Genomic DNA, 18,187 nt, shown 5'->3' on the forward strand with positions numbered 1-18,187 from the left:
CGGGCGCGCCCGGGGGGCGGGAACCGGTTCACGCGGCGCTTCCGCCCATTGGCGAGCAGGGAGAACATGTGGCGGAGCGCGCGAGCGGCTCTCTGGGACTTGTAGTCTTCTTTCCTTGGAAGCGCGGCGTGGATAGGGCGGGGCGAGCTCGTTTGTGATGCTGATTGACTGGGCGAGGGTGTCGGAGGCGCGCGGCGGCGACGGCGCGCCGAAGGTGTCATGCGGAACATGGCGGCGTCCTGAGGAGGCTGATGGCTCTGAGGAGGCGGTGAGAGGTTTCCGTACAACCCGAGCTTGCGGCTTAGGGATCCCTTGCTCTACTTCCGGCTTTCGGGTTTCGCGCCGCGAGTCCTCCCAGCCCCTCTGGCACCATGTGGAGGAGCTGGATCCGGCTGCGGGACCCTGGGTTCCGCCTCCTGAACCGGCCTGCGGCTGACCCTGCCGCCTCCTCGAGGCCACGGTCAGCCCCCCAGCCCCCAGCCCGGGCCTATGCCCCGCCGACAGGTGAGGTCCAGGACACGTTACCTTTTGGCCAGGGCTCCGACCGGCTAAGTTGGTACAAGATTTCTTGCGTGCAGAGTGGGGTGATCCAGGCGAAGCTCAGACCCACGAGGTTGTTCAGACCAATCCAGCCCTATTATAGATAGGAAAGGAAGCCCAGATTAGGGTAGAGATGACCAGAGGGGGACACAGCATTGTTAGGGTGTGAGACAGCGATTGACATTTGGCCTGTAAGGCTTTTCTCAAAGACCATAAATTTCTTTAATGAGGGAGGCCAATGCTTTTGCTACTTTCAGACAGGGCAATTGATCTCCGGATCAAGACTTCCAAGGTCACAGACCAGACTCTGACCTTTGTGCAGGGCAAAAGCTGGCCCCAGCATCTAGCACAAAACCTGGCACTAAAGGGACTGACTTTCGACGTCCATCCCACATCGCTGCCTGTTCCAGGCCCCTGTCCTAGTACCCTATAACAACCCTAACCTTCTCTAGAACCTTCTAAGTGAGAATGGACACTGTGCCTCCTCCATCCTCTGACCATGATGAAGCCTAGAAGTTGGTGGCTCTTTCACTGCCGCTGGGGAGAGATGTTCGGGTGAGAGCAAGAGTGATTCCAGTAAATCAAAAGCAATGACGCACCGCATTCATTTAGGTTTTCTGTGCTGGGGTCAAAAAGCACAGTGGTTGTCAAGACCGATGGTCTCACCTGGATGATGTAAAGTGCAGGTTATCTTATCCTGAGTAAGCTGGATAGCTTATAATATACTGTGTTAAAGTATGTAGATGTTGTGGGTGGGTATTCAGTAGCGAGAAGGGTTTCAGGTGAAAGGGCATTGCTGCTGGGGCCTAATAGATGGAGTAAGAGTTCAATAATGAGGAAAAGGGCTGAATATCTACAACATGTCCAGAGGTGACAACATTTGGATCCTTGCAGCATTGTCCACTTTAAGAAATTCAGAACTCTATAGGCTATTTGGCATTGTGGAAGAAGGGAGCTTGGACTCAGGGCCTGAGCACTGTCCCTGGCTTCTTCCCTCTGTCGGCTGAGTCTGGTTTTCTGATACTCCCTGTTAGGACCTTGGGTACTCTGGGGCCCCCAGGAGCACCACCTGCTTCAGTCTCCTGCCTTGAGCTCCCACCACTTCCCATTCCATCCTGGTCTCCCATCCTGATCTCCCACCCCATACTCCCTCTAGCTCACTGCTGTCTCCCAATGTGAGTCTTGTGTCGATTGAACCTCTGAGGTACTGTGATCTTGGGCATGTACTATATCCTCATTCTTTGGTGAGTTGAAGCACTAGGTTACCTGTGAAGATCCTTCTGGCTGTAAAGTTCCATAGTTTTTCCCAAATGGAGAAGGAGGTTGGATGCACCAGGGACCTGAGATTTCACTTATTGGGACCCAAATGAAGGCCTGGAATGTCATGCAGATCCAGTAGAAAGAAAGAAGGAAGCCTGGTATGGTGCACTCCTGTAATCCAGCTACCCAAGAGGGAAAATCAGTTGAGCCAAGGAGTTTGAGGCCAGGCTGGGCAATGTAGTGAGACTTCATTTCAAGCAAAACAGAAAAAGAAAATAAAAAAGGAAGGGCATCTCAGGGAGGCACAACAGAAATGAAAAGGACACACTCAGGAGTTCACTAAGTTGGCAAAAGCATTGGGTTCATTTAGGTGATGGATACTGCTTGCTTGCCATAGTGGCACTTGATCTACCATGTTTTTTTCTTTGCACTACAGACCTACCAGTTTATAGTTTAGGCAAGTAGGAATACCTGGCACATGGTAAGTAATCAAAGGCGAAGGGAATTAGGAATGCATGAGAGCCAGGTCTGTGCACCACAGGAGACAATTAGGAGATGTTTGTGCATTTTTGGAGTGGTAGAGGATAAATCCAAGTGGATCCTTCTCAATGAAGACTTCTATTGCAAGCGGATTCAACTTGGGTACTTAGGAAAATCTGTAACATAGAAGGTCATCAAAAAGAGAAGAACGGTTTAGGGAGATGTCATTGAGGTGTGGAAGAGAAGAGAACTGGGTAAAGCTATTATGGCCCTCTAGTTCTTTTCTTTTTCTTACTTTTTTTTTTTTTTTTTTTTTTTTTTTGCCAGTCCTGGAGCTTGGACTCAGGGCCTGAGCACTGTCCCTGCCTTCTTTTTGCTCAAGGCTAGCACTCTGCCATTTGAGCCACAGTGCTACTTCTGGCCATTTTCTATATATGTGGTGCTGGGGAATCAAACCCAGGGCTTCATGTATACCAGGCAAGCACTCTTGCCACTAGGCTATATTCCCAGCCCCCTAGTTCTGTTCTTGTCTGAGATCTGTCAACTGCCTGTAGGTGAAGGTGTTCTGAACAAACAGCATATCTGGTTGGAGGCAAATAAATACCCAAGAAGTCAAGGCTGGAAGTCTTGTCTCTACTGTTTACAAATTGCTAACTGGACAAGCTAGTATCTCGGTGTCTCTACTGCATGAAAGGCATTATGTGCTGTAATGTGGTATGGGTTGAGGAAGTTTATATAGTCTGTATATCAGACTGGTTTTTGTCAACAAAGTTTTATTGGAACACAGCAACCTTTATTCATTTACATGTTATATGGCTGCCTTCACCATAATAGCAGGATTGAATCATTGCAATAGAGACCATATGGCCTACACATCCTAGAATATTATCTGGTTCTGCGGAAATAAGATCAACAACTCCTACTCTAGATGAAGAATAATTTGGAAAAAAGTGCATTTACACATTTGGTTGGAAGAATTAACAGGCTTATTCATTCATTTAGTGTAAATTCAGTAGTTTTTAGTGTATTCACTGAGTTGTACAACCATTACCATCAATTTTAGAGTATTTTTCATCATGTCAAAAAGAAATCTGTACTTTTTGCCTTATTATTTCCATCTCTCCAGCCCTAGACAACCACTATTTTTCTTCCTTACTTTGTAGATTTCTCTTTTTTATAATTTGATTTTTTTCTTTTTTCTTTGCCTGTCCTAGGGCTTGAACTCAGGGCCTAGGCACTGTCTCTGAGTCTCTGTGCTCAAGGCTGTCACTCTACCACTTGAACCACAGTGCCACTTCCAGCTTTTTTGAGTAGTTTATTAGACATAAAGAGTCTCATGGACTTTCTGCCTAGGCTGGCTTCAAACCAGGATCCTCAGATCTCAGCCTCCTGAGTAGCTAGGACTGGTGTGAGCCACCAGTGCCTGGCTCAAACAATGTTTTTAAGGTTTTCCGTGTTGTGTCATATATCAGTATTACATTCTTTTCTTATCATTAAGTAGCATTCTGAGTTTTTTTTGTGTGTGTATAGATATATAGATATAGATATCTATATCTATCTATATACATACATACAACATTCTCCTTATCCATTCATCCATTAATGAACATGTGGGTTGTGTCCACCCTTTCTTTATTATGAATAGTGCTGCTATAACTGTTCATATATACAAGTTTTTGTGGGGGCTTTTATATTTTTATTTCTCTTGAATATATACCTTTAGCTTTTAGACTCTTTTCCATGTAGTCTATCATTTTGCATTTCTTCTAGTAGATATAAGGGCTCTAATTTCTCCATATCTTTTCCAGCACTCGCTAATGTCTATAGTCTTTTTCTTTCTTTCTTTCTTTTTTCTTTTTTTTAATAGACATCCTAAAGGGTGTGAAGAGAATCTCATGGGCTTTGTTTTGCTTGTTTGTTTGACAGGTTGTCACTCTTTAGTTCAGGCTGGTCTGGAACTCCCTCTCTTCTGCCACAGCCTCCTGAGTGTTGAGATTACAGGTGTGAGCCTCCATACCCTGCTTATTGTGGTTTTGACTTGCATATGTCAAGCATATTTCATGTGGTTATTGTCCATGCATACATGAATATATTTTCTTCCCCTTCTCCTCCATCCCCTCCCCTCCCCAAGACCGGGGACTTGAACTGAGGGACTGGGTGCTATTCTTTTTTTTTTTTGGCCAGTCCTGGACCTTAGACTCAGGGCCCGAGCACCATCCCTGGCTTCTTCCCGCTCAAGGCTAGCACTCTGCCACTTGAGCCACAGCGCCGCTTCTGGCCGTTTTCTGTATATGTGGTGCTGGGGAATCGAACCTAGGGCCTTGTGTATCCGAGGCAGGCACTCTTGCCACTAGGCTATATCCCTAGCCCCTGGGTGCTATTCTTGAGGTTTTGTTTTGTTTTTCCTCAAGGCAACTGCTCTGCCAGTTGAGCCACAACTCTACTTCCAGATTTTTGGTGATTAATTGGACATAAGAGTCCTCCTTGGAACCATGATCCTTAGATCTCAGCCTCCCGAGTAGCTAGAATTACAGGTGTGAGTCACTGCAAAGCTGTACTTTCGTTGTTGTGGGGCTTGAATTCAGGGCCTGGACACTGTCCCTCAGTCTCCTTGTGCTCAAGGCTAGCACTCTATCACTTGAGCTACAGTGCCACTTCCAGTTTTTGAGTGGATAATTGGAGATACGAGTCTCACCGGGACTTTTCTGCCTGGGCTGAGTTCGAACCACGATCCTCAGATCTTAGCCTCCTGAGTAGGTAGGATTACAGGTGTGAGCCACCATTGCCTAGCTTGTACTGAAAAATTTTGATACCTGAGGTTGGAGCTATCCTAAGGTTAGAGATAGAGCACTTCCCTATTAGGATTTCAGCTTTAAAGTTCTAGGCCCTCCAGGTGGCACTGTTTTAAAAGATAAAGGTGTTGAGTTGTTTCTGAGGGGAGCACTTCCTCTTAGTATACTCTGGGAGTTGTAGTTCCTGAGGCATCGAGTCTTTCTGAAGTGAAGGTCAGTCTGGAAATTGTGCCTGGTTAAAAGATCTCTTACCAAATGGGGCAAAATTAAGGAAAGGCTGACATTGTGCAAGAAGCATTGTACTCATTCCTTGACTTATGGAATTGTAACCTCTTCGTACAACTCCTTATTAATAATTTTTGTTTTGTTTTGTTTTGTTGCCAGTGCTGGGGCTTGGGACTCAAGGCCTGAGCACTGTTCTTGGCTTCTCTTTACTCAAGGCTAGCACTCTATCACTTGAGCCACAGCACCCCTTCTGGCTTTTTCTATCTATGGTATGCTGAGGAGTTGAACCCAAGGCTTCATGTAGATGAGGCAAGCACTCTACCACTAGGCCATATTCCCAGCACCAATAACAATTTTTTGAAAGATCTCTCACCAATCCATATAGACTGGGACAAGAGGGCTATAGAGGAAGTAATATAGAAGAAAACAGTTTGCTTCTTTATAGGAATTGAAGCAGCTATTGGTGGGAGGTGGAGAAAGAGACCCAAAGGACATTAATTTTCTATTCATCACTCTTTACATGGGCAGGGTTTTGAAGTTGTTCTCTGCTTACATAGTCTGTTTTCTTATAGCCAGCTCTGTAAATTAACACTCTTTCACATACCCATTTTTTTTTTTTTTGCATCTGCGTGGTCTACAGAACTGTCTCTGAAAAAGCACTGTGTGTGTTTTTTCCACAGATGTTCTAAAAGGCAGTGATTCATACTCAAAATAGGCCCTAGTTCTACAGCTACAGGATCCTCCAAAAAGTAGCTATTTCTTTCTCTTTCAAAGATGGTGTTCCTGTTGGAGTTAACAAACCCTGCATTTGCTGAGACTATGAGTTTCAAGATTTGTCTTATGTAACCCGGACCCTTGAGGGCCCAAGTGAAGAATTACTGACTGTGACATTGTTGGGGTTCATGGATTCTACCAAATGAATTGTCCAGATCGCATTCTTGTTTGTCTATGTGAACCTTTTACTTGGTTCCCATTGTTCTCTTTACTGTGACTTACCTGTCTCCCAGTTCCTGCAACTCTGTGCCTAATGACCCTCTCTGGGCATCTCTAGCCTTTCCCTGCTTCAGTCTCTCCTTCTGAATGTCTTTCCAGCCCTCGAAAACTTGTGCTTTCTGAAGACTGGAGCTTCTTGCAAGTAATTTCTATTCTGGAGACTACTTCCACACACCTCCAAAACCAAATCAGTCCGTAAGGTCTGAACACTCAGGGGTCTTTTTTTGTTCTCTTTATTTTGAATTTTGGGCCTGGGCATTGTCCTAGAGCTTTTTAACTCATAGCACTCTATCACTTGAGCCACAGCTCCACTTTTGGTGCACGTGTGTGTGTGTGTGTGTGTGTGTGTGTGTGTGTGTGTGTGTGTGTTTAATTGGAGATAAGAGTCTCATGAACTTTCCTGCCCAGACTGGCTTTGAACCACAATATTCACAGCTCAGTCTCCTGAGTATCTAGGATTACAGATGTAAGCCATAAGCACCCAGCTTCAGAAGGCTTCCTGTAGTTCACAAGGAGATTCTCAGTGTTGAGCTAGAGTGCTCAGAGTTTCACCTAGCTCCTGCCTGGATGGCACAGAAAACAACAGATGTAACCTAGATACCTCCATCTAGACATGGCATAGAGAAGGAACCCTCTGGCCCTTATCTGATTGCCATTTAAATATAATGGGGTCTGGGGGCTGGTGGCTCATGTGGGTAATCCTAGATACTCAGGAGCCAGAGAATCATGATTCAAAGCCATCCCAGGAAGGAAAAGTCCATGTGACTCATGTCTAATTAACCACCAGAAAACTGGAAGTAGAGCTCTGGCTTAGGGTAAGAGCACTAGCCTTGAACAGAAAAGCTCAGGGATAGCACCTAGGCCCTGAGTTCAAGCCCCAGAACTGACAAAATAATAATAATAATAATAATAATAATAATAATAATAATAATGAAGTTGGATAGTAAAGTAGGGACATTGAAAAGCTCTAGTGTGGTTGAAATCTGTTTTGGTGTCAAATGGGTGACAGACTTGGTGTTACAATTTCACATGAAGGTGGTGAAGTGTACCTCATTATCTCAGATCATATCTTGTCACTTAAAAAAAAAAGTTTGTGGGCTGGGGATATGGCCTAGTGGCAAGAGTGCTTGTCTCGTATACATGAGGCCCTGGGTTCAATTCCCCAGCACCACATATACAGAAAATGGCCAGAAGGGGCGCTGTGGCTCAAGAGGCAGAGTGCTAGCCTTGAGCAAAAAGAAGCCAGGGACAGTGCTCAGGCCCTGAGTCCAAGCCCCAGGACTGGCCAAAAAAACAAACAAACAAACAAAGTTTGTTTTGTTTCTACAAAGGCAAGACTTTGTTATCTCTTTTACTCACTGTAGTATCCTAAGTGCCTAGAATGGTGCAGGACAAGTGGTAGACATGCAAATAGTTCTTTGGGAAAACAATTTGGGCCTTAATTTTAAAAAAAAGTACAGGAAATGCAGTTATGGGTCCACTAGCTTTAAGCACTAATGATAGCAAGTAAGGTTTATGCAAGTGAGTGATACATTTGGAGCAGAACCTGTGTCCCCTTTCCACTAACCTTCCCTCTCCTGCCTGGCACACATATCAAGTTTTCCCAAATTTTCAGAATCTAAAAAAAAAATCAGGATGTAGATATTCCCCCTTCTTCTTCTTATTTTTTTTTTTAACCCCCAGCACTGGGAATTGAACCCAGGGCCTTGTATTTGCCAGGCAAGCACTCTACTACTTGAGCTAAGCCCCTAGCCCATTTTCCCTCTTCTTAAAGGAAGTGTTTGGAGTTCCTGTTGAATACACAAGCAAGCTGGTTAATTAGGTTAATTAATTGGAGAGAGAGGATGGGAAAAGCTCCTGGGAGAGCTTTATTTTCTGCTTGCACATCATATGCACACACGCATGCACTGCATACACATACACACACATACACTTACACATACACACAGATTTCCCACTTGCCCTTCTCAGAGACATCAGAGCCTTGACTGAAAGTGGTTTCTAGCTCTCCTCTACTCAGACACCTAATTTAGATTTGGTGTGTTGTGCTGGCTTGGGGAGGGGAGGCAGACATGTTTAGATGTTAAAGTAGGTAGTATGGGAAATGCTAAGGCCACAGTCTGCTCCTGACCAGACTTGCTCCTGGCTCCAAAACTATCAGTCCTGTTCCTTCCTAGTCCCTGGAGAACAGATGTTCCCTTCCCCCAGCTTTAATCAGAGGCTGTTGATTACGCTGTAGACTAGGGCAGACCTTGAATGGTGATGTGAAAATCAAGCCAATCAATCAGCATTAGCAGTAATGATGTAAGCTAGTCTTGTCGCCTCCTGAATCTCTCCATGCTTCTTTAAACTACCTCTCTAAAAAAAATCTGTCTTACAGAAAGGAAGAGGTTTTATCAGAATGTCAGCATCACACAGGGTGAAGGTGAGTGTCTGAAATTTTTGACTGCCTCCTTTTTTTGTGTGTGAATGGTTGGACACATGTTTCATCTCCAGCTGGTTCAGTGGCAGGATTATCCTTGGCACTTTTGTCAGATATTGTCTCTGTGTGCACCAATTCAAGGGGCTAAATATAGAAATGGTCACTTGATTCCACTTCACAGTCTCTGAGAGTTTTTTATTTGATCTTTCAAGGTGGCTTTGAGATAAACCTGGACCACAGGAAGCTGAAAACTCCCCAAGCCAAGCTCTTTACAGTCCCCAGTGAAGCCCTAGCCATTGCAGTGGCCACTGAATGGGACTCCCAGCAGGATACAATCAAGTTCTACACCATGCACCTGGTAACACGCTCCCTGTGCAAATTGACAGTCTGATACTTGCCAAGGGCTAGGCTGCCTGGCAAAAAAATTTAGATTCTACCAAATTGTGGCAAGGTGTAGTGCGGCAGGGTGCGGGATGGGGGGGGGAAATATGTGTGGTTCTTGTCTGCCAGGGTTGTAGCTCTAGGATTTGAATAGGCCAAGCTCTTTTCCTGTCTAGCCTAGGGCTCTTTCACCTGCAGATCCCTCTGCTAGGGACACTGTCCTGCATAACTGGCTCCTGCTGTGGTCTCAGGACAGATGTCACCTTGCTGACTGCTTGCTTTCTTAGTTTTGATTATAGCAGTTGGTCATTTGTTCTGTCAGCACTTAGACAATCTGTAATGGGCTGTTTTATGATTGCACATTTAGTATTTGTCTCTTCTGCCTGGTGAGCGACAGAAGGGCAGTGGTTATGTCTGTTACTCAGCAGCCCCAGCAGGAAGTTTAGATGGCACTCAGTAAATTTTGGTTGGATGCAGAACCAAGGTGCCCTGTAAAGCCCTCCTTACCTTGTCCCCTACACAAAGGTGGCTCTCTGAGGCACTAGGACAGAGTGGGCAGGAATCAGGCAAACTTCGAGTTTAACCTCTGCAGCCTTTACATTGTAACCTTGGGCAACCTGCTGCCCCTTTCTCAGCCCCATGTCTTCCATCTTGTGACAGATGAGTGGTAACATAGCTGCCTTATGGAGCTGTGGTCGGGATTCAATGAGGTGACACATGGAAAGCCCTCAGCATGGTTTCCCGCTCAGCGTGGTGCTCAGTCAGCTCTAGCTTTCTACTCTCATGCTGGTCATTGCTGTGTTCAACTTTGACACAGAGACCAGGTGGGCCTTCTCACCACAGCACAGATGCTGAGGTGCCACCTGCTCCTTGATTAGCTGATGAAATTAGAGTGATCAGGGCCACAAACTAAGTGAGCTGAGAAACTGCCTCATGCCAAGGTAAATCTGGAAAATTATCTTGATCCTAGTGTGATTTGTTTTCCTGCCTTCTAAGGTGGTAAGGGAACCAGCTGCTGGTTCTCTGACTGTGTACCTATGTTATTTATTCTATGTAAGGGCATGTTTCACCTTTCTGGGCCTCAGTTTCCACATATCTGAAATGGGCACAATAATAGAGTCTATTCCAAAGCATTATTATGAGGGTTAAATTAAACACAGCAGAGCATGGTAATAATGAGCATGAAAAAAATTAAGTAAAAATAAGTAGCCTGGGATACGAGCACACATAGAGCTGTGAGCAGAGCCTGTTACCGTGCATACTCCATAGGGGCATGCACATGCTGCAGCTGTGAGGACACCTGAGCCCAGAGTCCTATGGTGTTGTCCTCTTCTCACTCTGTTGTTTTATGTGAGTCAATTGCAGTGTCCTCTAAGCGGGGCTTTTGCCTGAACCCCACAGGTAATGACAGGGCCCTTTCTGCCTTTTGATTCAGACCACGTTGTGCAACACATCCTTGGACAACCCAACTCAGAGAAACAAGGATCAGCTGATTCGGGCAGCTGTGAAGTTTCTGGACACTGACACCATCTGGTAATTGGCATTTGGAGGAATAATCCTCCTGGGTTGAGTGAATCCCTTGGGCTACTTTGCCTCATTTGCCCAGAAAGTTGCGAGTGGAAGAAGCCAGAGAGAAGGAAGGCAGCCTGCTTGACATTAGAATGTAGCCACTCTGCAGATCCTGGAGGAAGACTGCCAAAGCACATGGTGTTCCATGGTCTGGGGAAAGGGGGCATAGTCACTTATACATAGCTCTTCTAGGTTTCAGGACCTCAGGACTCATTTGCCAACCCCAGCAGGGTGTCTGACCCTGACTCTGCCATTGTCACATTCCCACATTTGCACTTTGACAATCCTATCATTACAGATAATAAGGACTGGCCTCCAGGTCTGAATTCTCCCCTCATTTCTATATTATTTGGCTAATGCCTAATTAGACAGTGATATGGAAAGAACAACTCTTGCAGTTGGGTGTCTGCTGGCCCCAATGCTCAGGGGTCCCTAGGGATGACAGAGGATATCAGCCAGATGCTCTGGAAGGGAGTGGCCTATGGGTCAATTAGAGATTGGTGGTGGGATCCGTTGTTGGAAGGTCAGGCAGGAGAGGGGTCTTGTAAAAACTCTATAGGGGTCCTGATAAGAAATGAAGGAAGGCCAGACCCCTTGGGAAGGGAACTAAAAGATGGGATGCCAGAGCTTCTACCTCTCCCTTATGGGTTGGGGTAGAAGGAGGAAAGTCTGTCAAATTTACTTTTCCCAAACATTCCAATGTATGGAAGCTCAGCTTTTCCACACAGGCATGTTCTCTGTTCCCTACATGAGACTATAGCACCTTTCTATAGCACCCCTAGGATTCCCAGTCAGGAAGCTTTGCAGCTTGGCTCCCTTTAAGTGACTCAAAACTTGTGGCATAGCTTAGCCTCTCTGGTTGTCCCCTAAGGTCTAGTGTCTGAGCCAAGAGGTGGCTGGGCTTCTGGATTGTCAATAAGGACTCTTCTGTGGCCAAGAACATGGTGTCTTGGGAGGGGCCAGGGCAGGAATACCATTAGAGTTCCTGGCATATCTCTGGGCCTGGGATCTGGGGTATGGTTGTTAGACTGGATCTGTTTCTGAGTGGGACTGTAGTAATAGTGCTGCAAGCGTTTAGGGCAGAGGTTCACAAGCTCAAGTTGTACTAGAATCTCTTAGAGAAATTGTAAGGACAGATCACCAGGCTCCATCCCCTTAGCTATGGGATTTGGCCTGGATGTCTCAGAGCTCAAGGCCATACTTGGAAAAACACTGCTTTAGGGAATAAGACTTGGGGCACTTGGTTGGTGGTGGGAAATTTTTGCTTGTTACCATTTTGTTTTCCTTTTCTGTCCCTGAATGAATTGTACTTTTTTATTAATGAAGGTGATTTTTACAATGAATTAGCTACAGGGTGGAAGAGCCAGAGACATTAGTGGAGCTTCAAAAGAATGAGTGGGATCCAATCATAGAGTGGGCTGAGAAAAGGTAAGATGAACACTGAAAAGGCAGAGAACACTGAATGGGCTTGGAGTTGGGGAGGGTGCTGGAGTCAGTCACACTGGGCACCCGATGCCCCTAGCTAGTTGGCTTTCTTAGTTCCTAATCACCTTGGGGAAAATGTTCCTTGAACTCATTCACACCATGCCCTGAGTACCTGCTACCAGAATATAGGGACAGTTCTGTGTTCCCAGGAAGCACCAGAGGTCCCAGCCCTCCTGCCTCTGGGGGTCAAGACCACAGTGTTGGTTTGAATACCAGCTCTGCCATTATTTGTGTGACTTTGGTCTATTGAGTTGATCTCTCTGAGTTTGTTTCCTTCCTTATCTAGAAAGGGACTAATTCCTACTTCCCAGTAAGCTTAACGGCCTGCATAGCAGAGGTGACTGCTCAAATTTTGGCAGTTATTTTTATCTTTGTTACAATGACCACACTGTTAAATAAAAATCACCAAATAACATGTTACATACATATGCACCTGAACAGGAGTTAGGTAGCTTCTTGTAAAACTGGAACATCCTGTGGATGTGTGGTTTCTAGGAATTGATAATACCTAATATTTTTCTTTAACAGGAAGGTTCTTATGAGTACAAAGTTGAACAGACTATTGGTATGGTGGCAAAATAGGTTCAATTTCATTTCATGCCAAGGGAAACGAGGAAGGGTTGGTTTTCATGTCACTTGTTTTGTAACTCACTTGGAATATTTTTTTTGCTATAGCATTTTTTCACAAAAGTGATATCTGCCAGCCAGCCTGCCCCATTTATTTGCTTCTCATTTCCTGAGTGCTCACAATGGCCTATGCATCCTGTGTTCTGTTCTGGCAGTATTGTGATTAGAGTTTTGGTTCTCTTGGATACAACTTAACACCCCTAACCACATCCTGAGATTTTTAAAGAAAAAGCAGGTCCAGTACTGTACAAGACAGGAAAACTGAAACAACTGTGGTATTATGTTAAAAATACAATGGTATTTTGGGATGTAATGACCTCTAATACTGACTTAGGTACCTGGAGATCTTTACTATGGTACAAAATCAAGTTTTTCTGGCAGTTGAGATGTTCAGTCCCTAATAGTTTACATAAAAGTTTCCTATATTCCCTATGTACTATTAGAAAATTCAGTAAGGAGCTGGGGTAGTGGGAGTGACACATACCTGTAACTCTAGTACTCCAGAGGCTGCAGCATGAGAATCACAAGATTGAGGCCAGCCTGGGCTACACAGTGAGACCCTATAAACACACACAGAGAAAAGTCGTTTCATGGCTTGGAATGTGGCTTAGTAGTGGAGTGCTTGCCTAGCATGCATGAAGCCCTGCGTTTGATTCCACAGCAACACATAAACAGAAAAGGCTCAAGAGGCAGATTGCTAGCCTTGAGCATAGAAACTTAGGGACAAGCCAAGGTCCTGAGTTCAAGCCCCATAACTGGCAAAAAAAGACAAAAGAAAAGTAATTTCAGCAAGATTATTTTTAAGTATTAGAAAGAAGATATGTGAAAGAAAGTTACAGAGATTTTTTTTTACCTCTTTATGTGTGCTTTTCCTGTGTTTCATATAGGGTTTTTGGGTTTTTTTGTTTTTTTTTTTGCTAGTCCTGGGGCTTGAACTCAGGGCCTGAGCACTGTTCCTGGCTTCTTTTTACTCAAGGCTAGCACTCTACTACTTTGAGCCACAGTGCCACTTTGGCTTTTTCTGTGATTAATTGGAGATGAGTCTCATGGACTTTCCTGCCCAGGCCTGCTTTCAACCACAATCCTCAGATCTCAGCTCCGGAGTAGTTAGGATTATAGGCATGAGTCACCAGTGACTTGACTTATATATATGATTTTTTCTTTTTTTTCTTGCCAGTCTTGGGGCTTGAACTCAGGGCCTGGGTACTGTCCCTGAGCTTTTTTGCACAAGGCTAGTATTCTGCCACTTTGAGCCATAGCCTTACTTCTGGTTTTCTGGTGTTAGAGATGAGTCCCACAGACTTTTCTGCCCAGGCTGGCTTTGAACCATGGTCCTCAGATCTCAGCCTCTTGAGTAGCTAGGATTACAGGCATGAGCCACTAGTATCTGGCTGGGCTATTCTTTTTTTTTTTTTTAAGTGTGTATGTTGTGCTGTGATTTCAACCCAGCTCACAGTAAGCATAGTTTCCTACTTAGCTACATCCTCAGCCTCCTAGTTATTGTTATTCTCGAGTATGTATCTCCTCTTGAAGCCAGTTCATATCCCAAAGATCACAGATCAAAATCAGTACTTTGTGTATTATAGAGGCATGATAAATATTTGAAAAAAATTACTAGTAACACAGGACACATAAACATTGTCTTAAAGAAGTGTTTATTTATTTATTTAAAATTAAAAAAAAAAATTTTTCTGGTCCTGGGCCTTGAACTCTAGGGCATGAGCACTGTCGCAAAGCTCCTTTTGCTCAAGGCTAGCACTCTACTAGTTGAGTGATAGTACCACTTCTGGCTTTTTCTGTGATTAATTGGAGATAGGTATCTCACAGACTTTCCTGCCCAGGCTGGCTTCAAATTGCTGTCCTCAGATCTCAGCCTCTTGAGTAGCTAGGATTATAGGCTTGAACCATTAGCACCCAGCTGAAAATATTTTAAAAAGCAAGTTACCCACTATTTTGGTAGGGATTCTGAGCAAGTGACTGCATTTCAGACAAGCATTCATTACAGGATTGTGACATTATTTAGGGAACTTTCAGCTCCTCAGGATTTGCTTCTAGGGTTGGTTAGACAGGAGGCTACTGACCAGGGACTGCTGCTCCCAGGGTCCCCAAGGATAGTCCTTTGGCTACATGCTATCTTTAGGTTTTTGCCTTTAGTGAAAAACTGGGCTGCTCTTAGAACACAGCATGCCAGGAACATGCCAAAGTTCTTTGCTTTCAGATATGGAGTGGAGATTGGCTCTTCCACCAGCATAATGGGACCCAGCATCCCTGCCAAGACTCGGGAGGTACTCACCAACCACTTGGCATCTTACAACATGTGGGCCCTACAAGGTAAGCATTGAGCTTCCACAGGACAGGGGCCTGCAGATGTGATGCAAGTCAGCTTGTCCCCTTCTGGGGTGCTCTGAACATGGAGACTGGCTGGCTCTACTGCCAACTCTTTCACTCATACTCTGGGATCAAACTTTCCAGGAGAAAATTGGGTTTTCCCTTTCCACAACAAGTCAGAAGTTTGTAACTCATTGGCCTGACGTGGGTGATATACCCATGTTGTAAGCCAGTCACTGGGTAGGGACTTGGGAAAAGGCTCATGATTGGCGGGGTTCAGATAATGTTCCACTTAGGGAATTACAGAGACATGTCACAAAGAAAGCCTTCCAGGAAAGTAGACCAAGCCCCTGGTGTGCCTTTGCCCTGCTCTCCTAGTCTCTGTGTAGGAACTTATAAGAAGGTTGTTGCAGCTGCCCTGTTTCTAATGTGGCTGTTTCTGCAGGGATTGAGTTTGTAGTGGCCCAGCTCAAGTCCATGGTACTAACCTTAGGTCTGATTGACCTGCACCTCACAGTGGAGCAGGCTGTGCTGCTGTCACGCTTGGAGGAGGAATACCAGGTGAGATGCTGATCTTAGGTCCCTGACTCATCCCTTCCTAATTTACAGGTGTTGGGGGCTGTGACCAACCTACCTGACATTTTTATGTAAACCTGACCTTTATTATTTTCATGTACATACAAAAGCTAAGGAACAATGAAAGTGTTGTCAGTGTTGGCATTACAGCTCACATTTATAGCATTTAACTAGCCTGCTTGAGGCCCTGGGTTTCATCTGTAGCACCACAAGAAAAGAAGCTAAGTACTCCCCTTACCTTTTACTTCTTAACAGTCTTGCCAGGGGAAAGTTGTGCTTATCTTTCATTTTACACAGAAAGGAAACTGAGGCACCAGGTCAAATCTCTGAAAAACATGCCAGCTGGAGTTTGTAAGCCAGGTCTGGGTGACTAGGATCAAGGCCCCACTCTGCACTTGAGTTTTATGACCTGGTAGAATAGGCTTGCTGAGGTGACAGAAGTCTGTATGCTCTTAAGTCATCTAGGTGTTCATATCCTCACATTTCATTTGGCCAGCAAGCAGAGGGGTAGCTGTTGTTTGTACACAAGCTTTGTTTGCTTTAGTAGGTTTGAATGAAGGTTTGCTATGCTATCAGTTGCATTTTTTAACTCTGAAAATGATGTTGTTCCTTTCAGTCCTTTTGTTATAGATGTTGTAATTCTTCCAACTTCAGAAGGTTAATTGCTATTATGAGTTGATCCCTGGTATGATTTTTTTTTTAAGCCGAAAGACAAATTCTGCCTTCTTGGAATATTTATTTGTTTGCTTGGGCAAATGCAAAGAAAAATCCCACAAAATTTTCTGTACAACAGAGTTGGCTAGCCATTCCCTAAGTGTCAGAACCAATTTCATGCGAAGGGGGTCACTTGTGAGGAATTTGGAGCTGAGTGGAGACCCAGAGAAACCTGGCTTCTGTTCTGGTCTCTGCTTTGGCTTTTTGTTTTGTGATTTTTCTCCTTTAGGGTTTTTTTTTTTTTTTGTTTGGTGATAATGTGATTTGAACTTTTTTTTTTCTTGGTTGTAGAGCTTGAACTCTGGGCCTGGGCACTGTCCCTGAGCTTTTCAGCTCAAGGCGAGTGCTCTACCACTTTAGCCACAGTGCCACTTCCTGACTTGAACGTTGACCTTAGAGTCTCCTGCTTGCTAGGCATTCTGCCACTTGAATCACACCCCCAGCCTTTGCAAGGGCTGTGCCTTTGACTACTGGACCCACACCAGGCTTTCATCTTCTGTACTTTGATTTTCATTCTGCCCAAAATGAGGACTAAAAGATCATAGATGAGCTGATATAAAATGAAGGTTGAAACTTAGATGACCTATTAGAGTTGTGTGCAAACTGGGACTGGGTAGCCAGAAATGTGGGTAGCTTGTGTAGCCTGGTAGATTCTGTGTTTCTAGACTAACTGGGTTAGTGAGAAGCCAACTGATTGGATTGGAATCACACTTATGTCTGATTGCTACATTGTGTCTGGGGGTTCCTCCCATTCATTTTTGAGTCCTGGAGAGAGTCTACAGCCTGTCTCTGGTGTGCAGAGCAGGACCTCTGCAGTTCTAACACTTGCCCAGGGTCAGAACTGAAGCCACATGAACACTGGCCTCATTTATTTATTCCACCACCATGGGTAGCACTTGCATCCTTGCATGGTGATGTGGCTGACATGACAGTTTGCAGCCTGCCTCATGCTGGACTCCTGTTGGGAAGTATGGAATAAGGACTAGAACCTGGGTCAGGCTCCCTCAGAAGAGACATGCAGGGTTCTGGTACCCAGTGCCTATCCAGTAGTGGGCAGCCCCTGGTCCTGGGCCTGAATCTACTTGTGCAACCCTACTCCAGAGAGTACAAACACCTCTCCGGCCAACTGGGTAGTCTTACCTGCTACCTCCAACACATGTCTCATGTGTTTTGACAAGGTGGGGTTGCCCTTCAGCCTAGCAAAGGGAAAGGAACATGGTTCTGGCCAACAGGCTGCCAAATCAGACAGCTTACCCAACACCTTGCTTTGTCCTCTCCTCAGATCCAGAAATGGGGTAACATTGAGTGGGCCCACGACTATGAACTACAGGAGTTGCGTGCCCGCACCGCTGCTGGCACCCTTTTTGTCCACCTCTGCTCGGAGAGCTCCACAGTCAAGCACAAACTCCTGAAGGAGTGAGCCCTGTGTTGCACACACCACCTGGACACAGCTTGTACAGCTACAGCTCTCCTGGCCTGGCCTTCCCTAACTGTGGGATCCTTTGACCTGTGGAGCTCCCCAGTCTGCCTCTAGTGTTCCCAGCTTGCATGTGGGAACTTCCTCAGACTAGACATGGGGGCTTCCTTGGCCTGTGCCTGAGGCTCCCATGGCTTTTGGGGCTTGTCCTTGCTCAGCACTGTCCTGAGTAGTTTGTAAGACACAATATGGCCTTTGGAAGTCAGCATGATTCCAACCCAGGAGCCCCTGGCCTGGTCAGCAGCAAGTAAGGGGAATACATGGTACAAGTGACTTTGTCTCCACTTGGTTTTATTAAATATTTCTGTATCCTGGAAA

The 18,187-nt window shown here is 45.2% G+C and overlaps 1 protein-coding gene across 1 annotated transcript; it reads left to right on the forward strand.

Annotated features, from left to right (window-relative positions):
- Positions 1–201: 201 nt before the first annotated feature.
- Positions 202–18,187, forward strand: Atpaf2 (ATP synthase mitochondrial F1 complex assembly factor 2). The gene is made up of 8 exons (XM_048365471.1): positions 202–504; positions 8,671–8,715; positions 8,925–9,070; positions 10,529–10,626; positions 12,010–12,090; positions 14,993–15,105; positions 15,548–15,663; positions 17,675–18,187. The coding sequence occupies exons 1-8, from the start codon at positions 372–374 to the stop codon at positions 17,810–17,812; spliced, it is 870 nt and encodes a 289-aa protein (XP_048221428.1). The 5' UTR covers positions 202–371; the 3' UTR covers positions 17,813–18,187.

The sequence above is a fragment of the Perognathus longimembris genome, chromosome 17 (assembly GCF_023159225.1).
Source record: "Perognathus longimembris pacificus isolate PPM17 chromosome 17, ASM2315922v1, whole genome shotgun sequence".
In the NCBI taxonomy this organism is placed as follows: domain Eukaryota; kingdom Metazoa; phylum Chordata; class Mammalia; order Rodentia; family Heteromyidae; genus Perognathus; species Perognathus longimembris.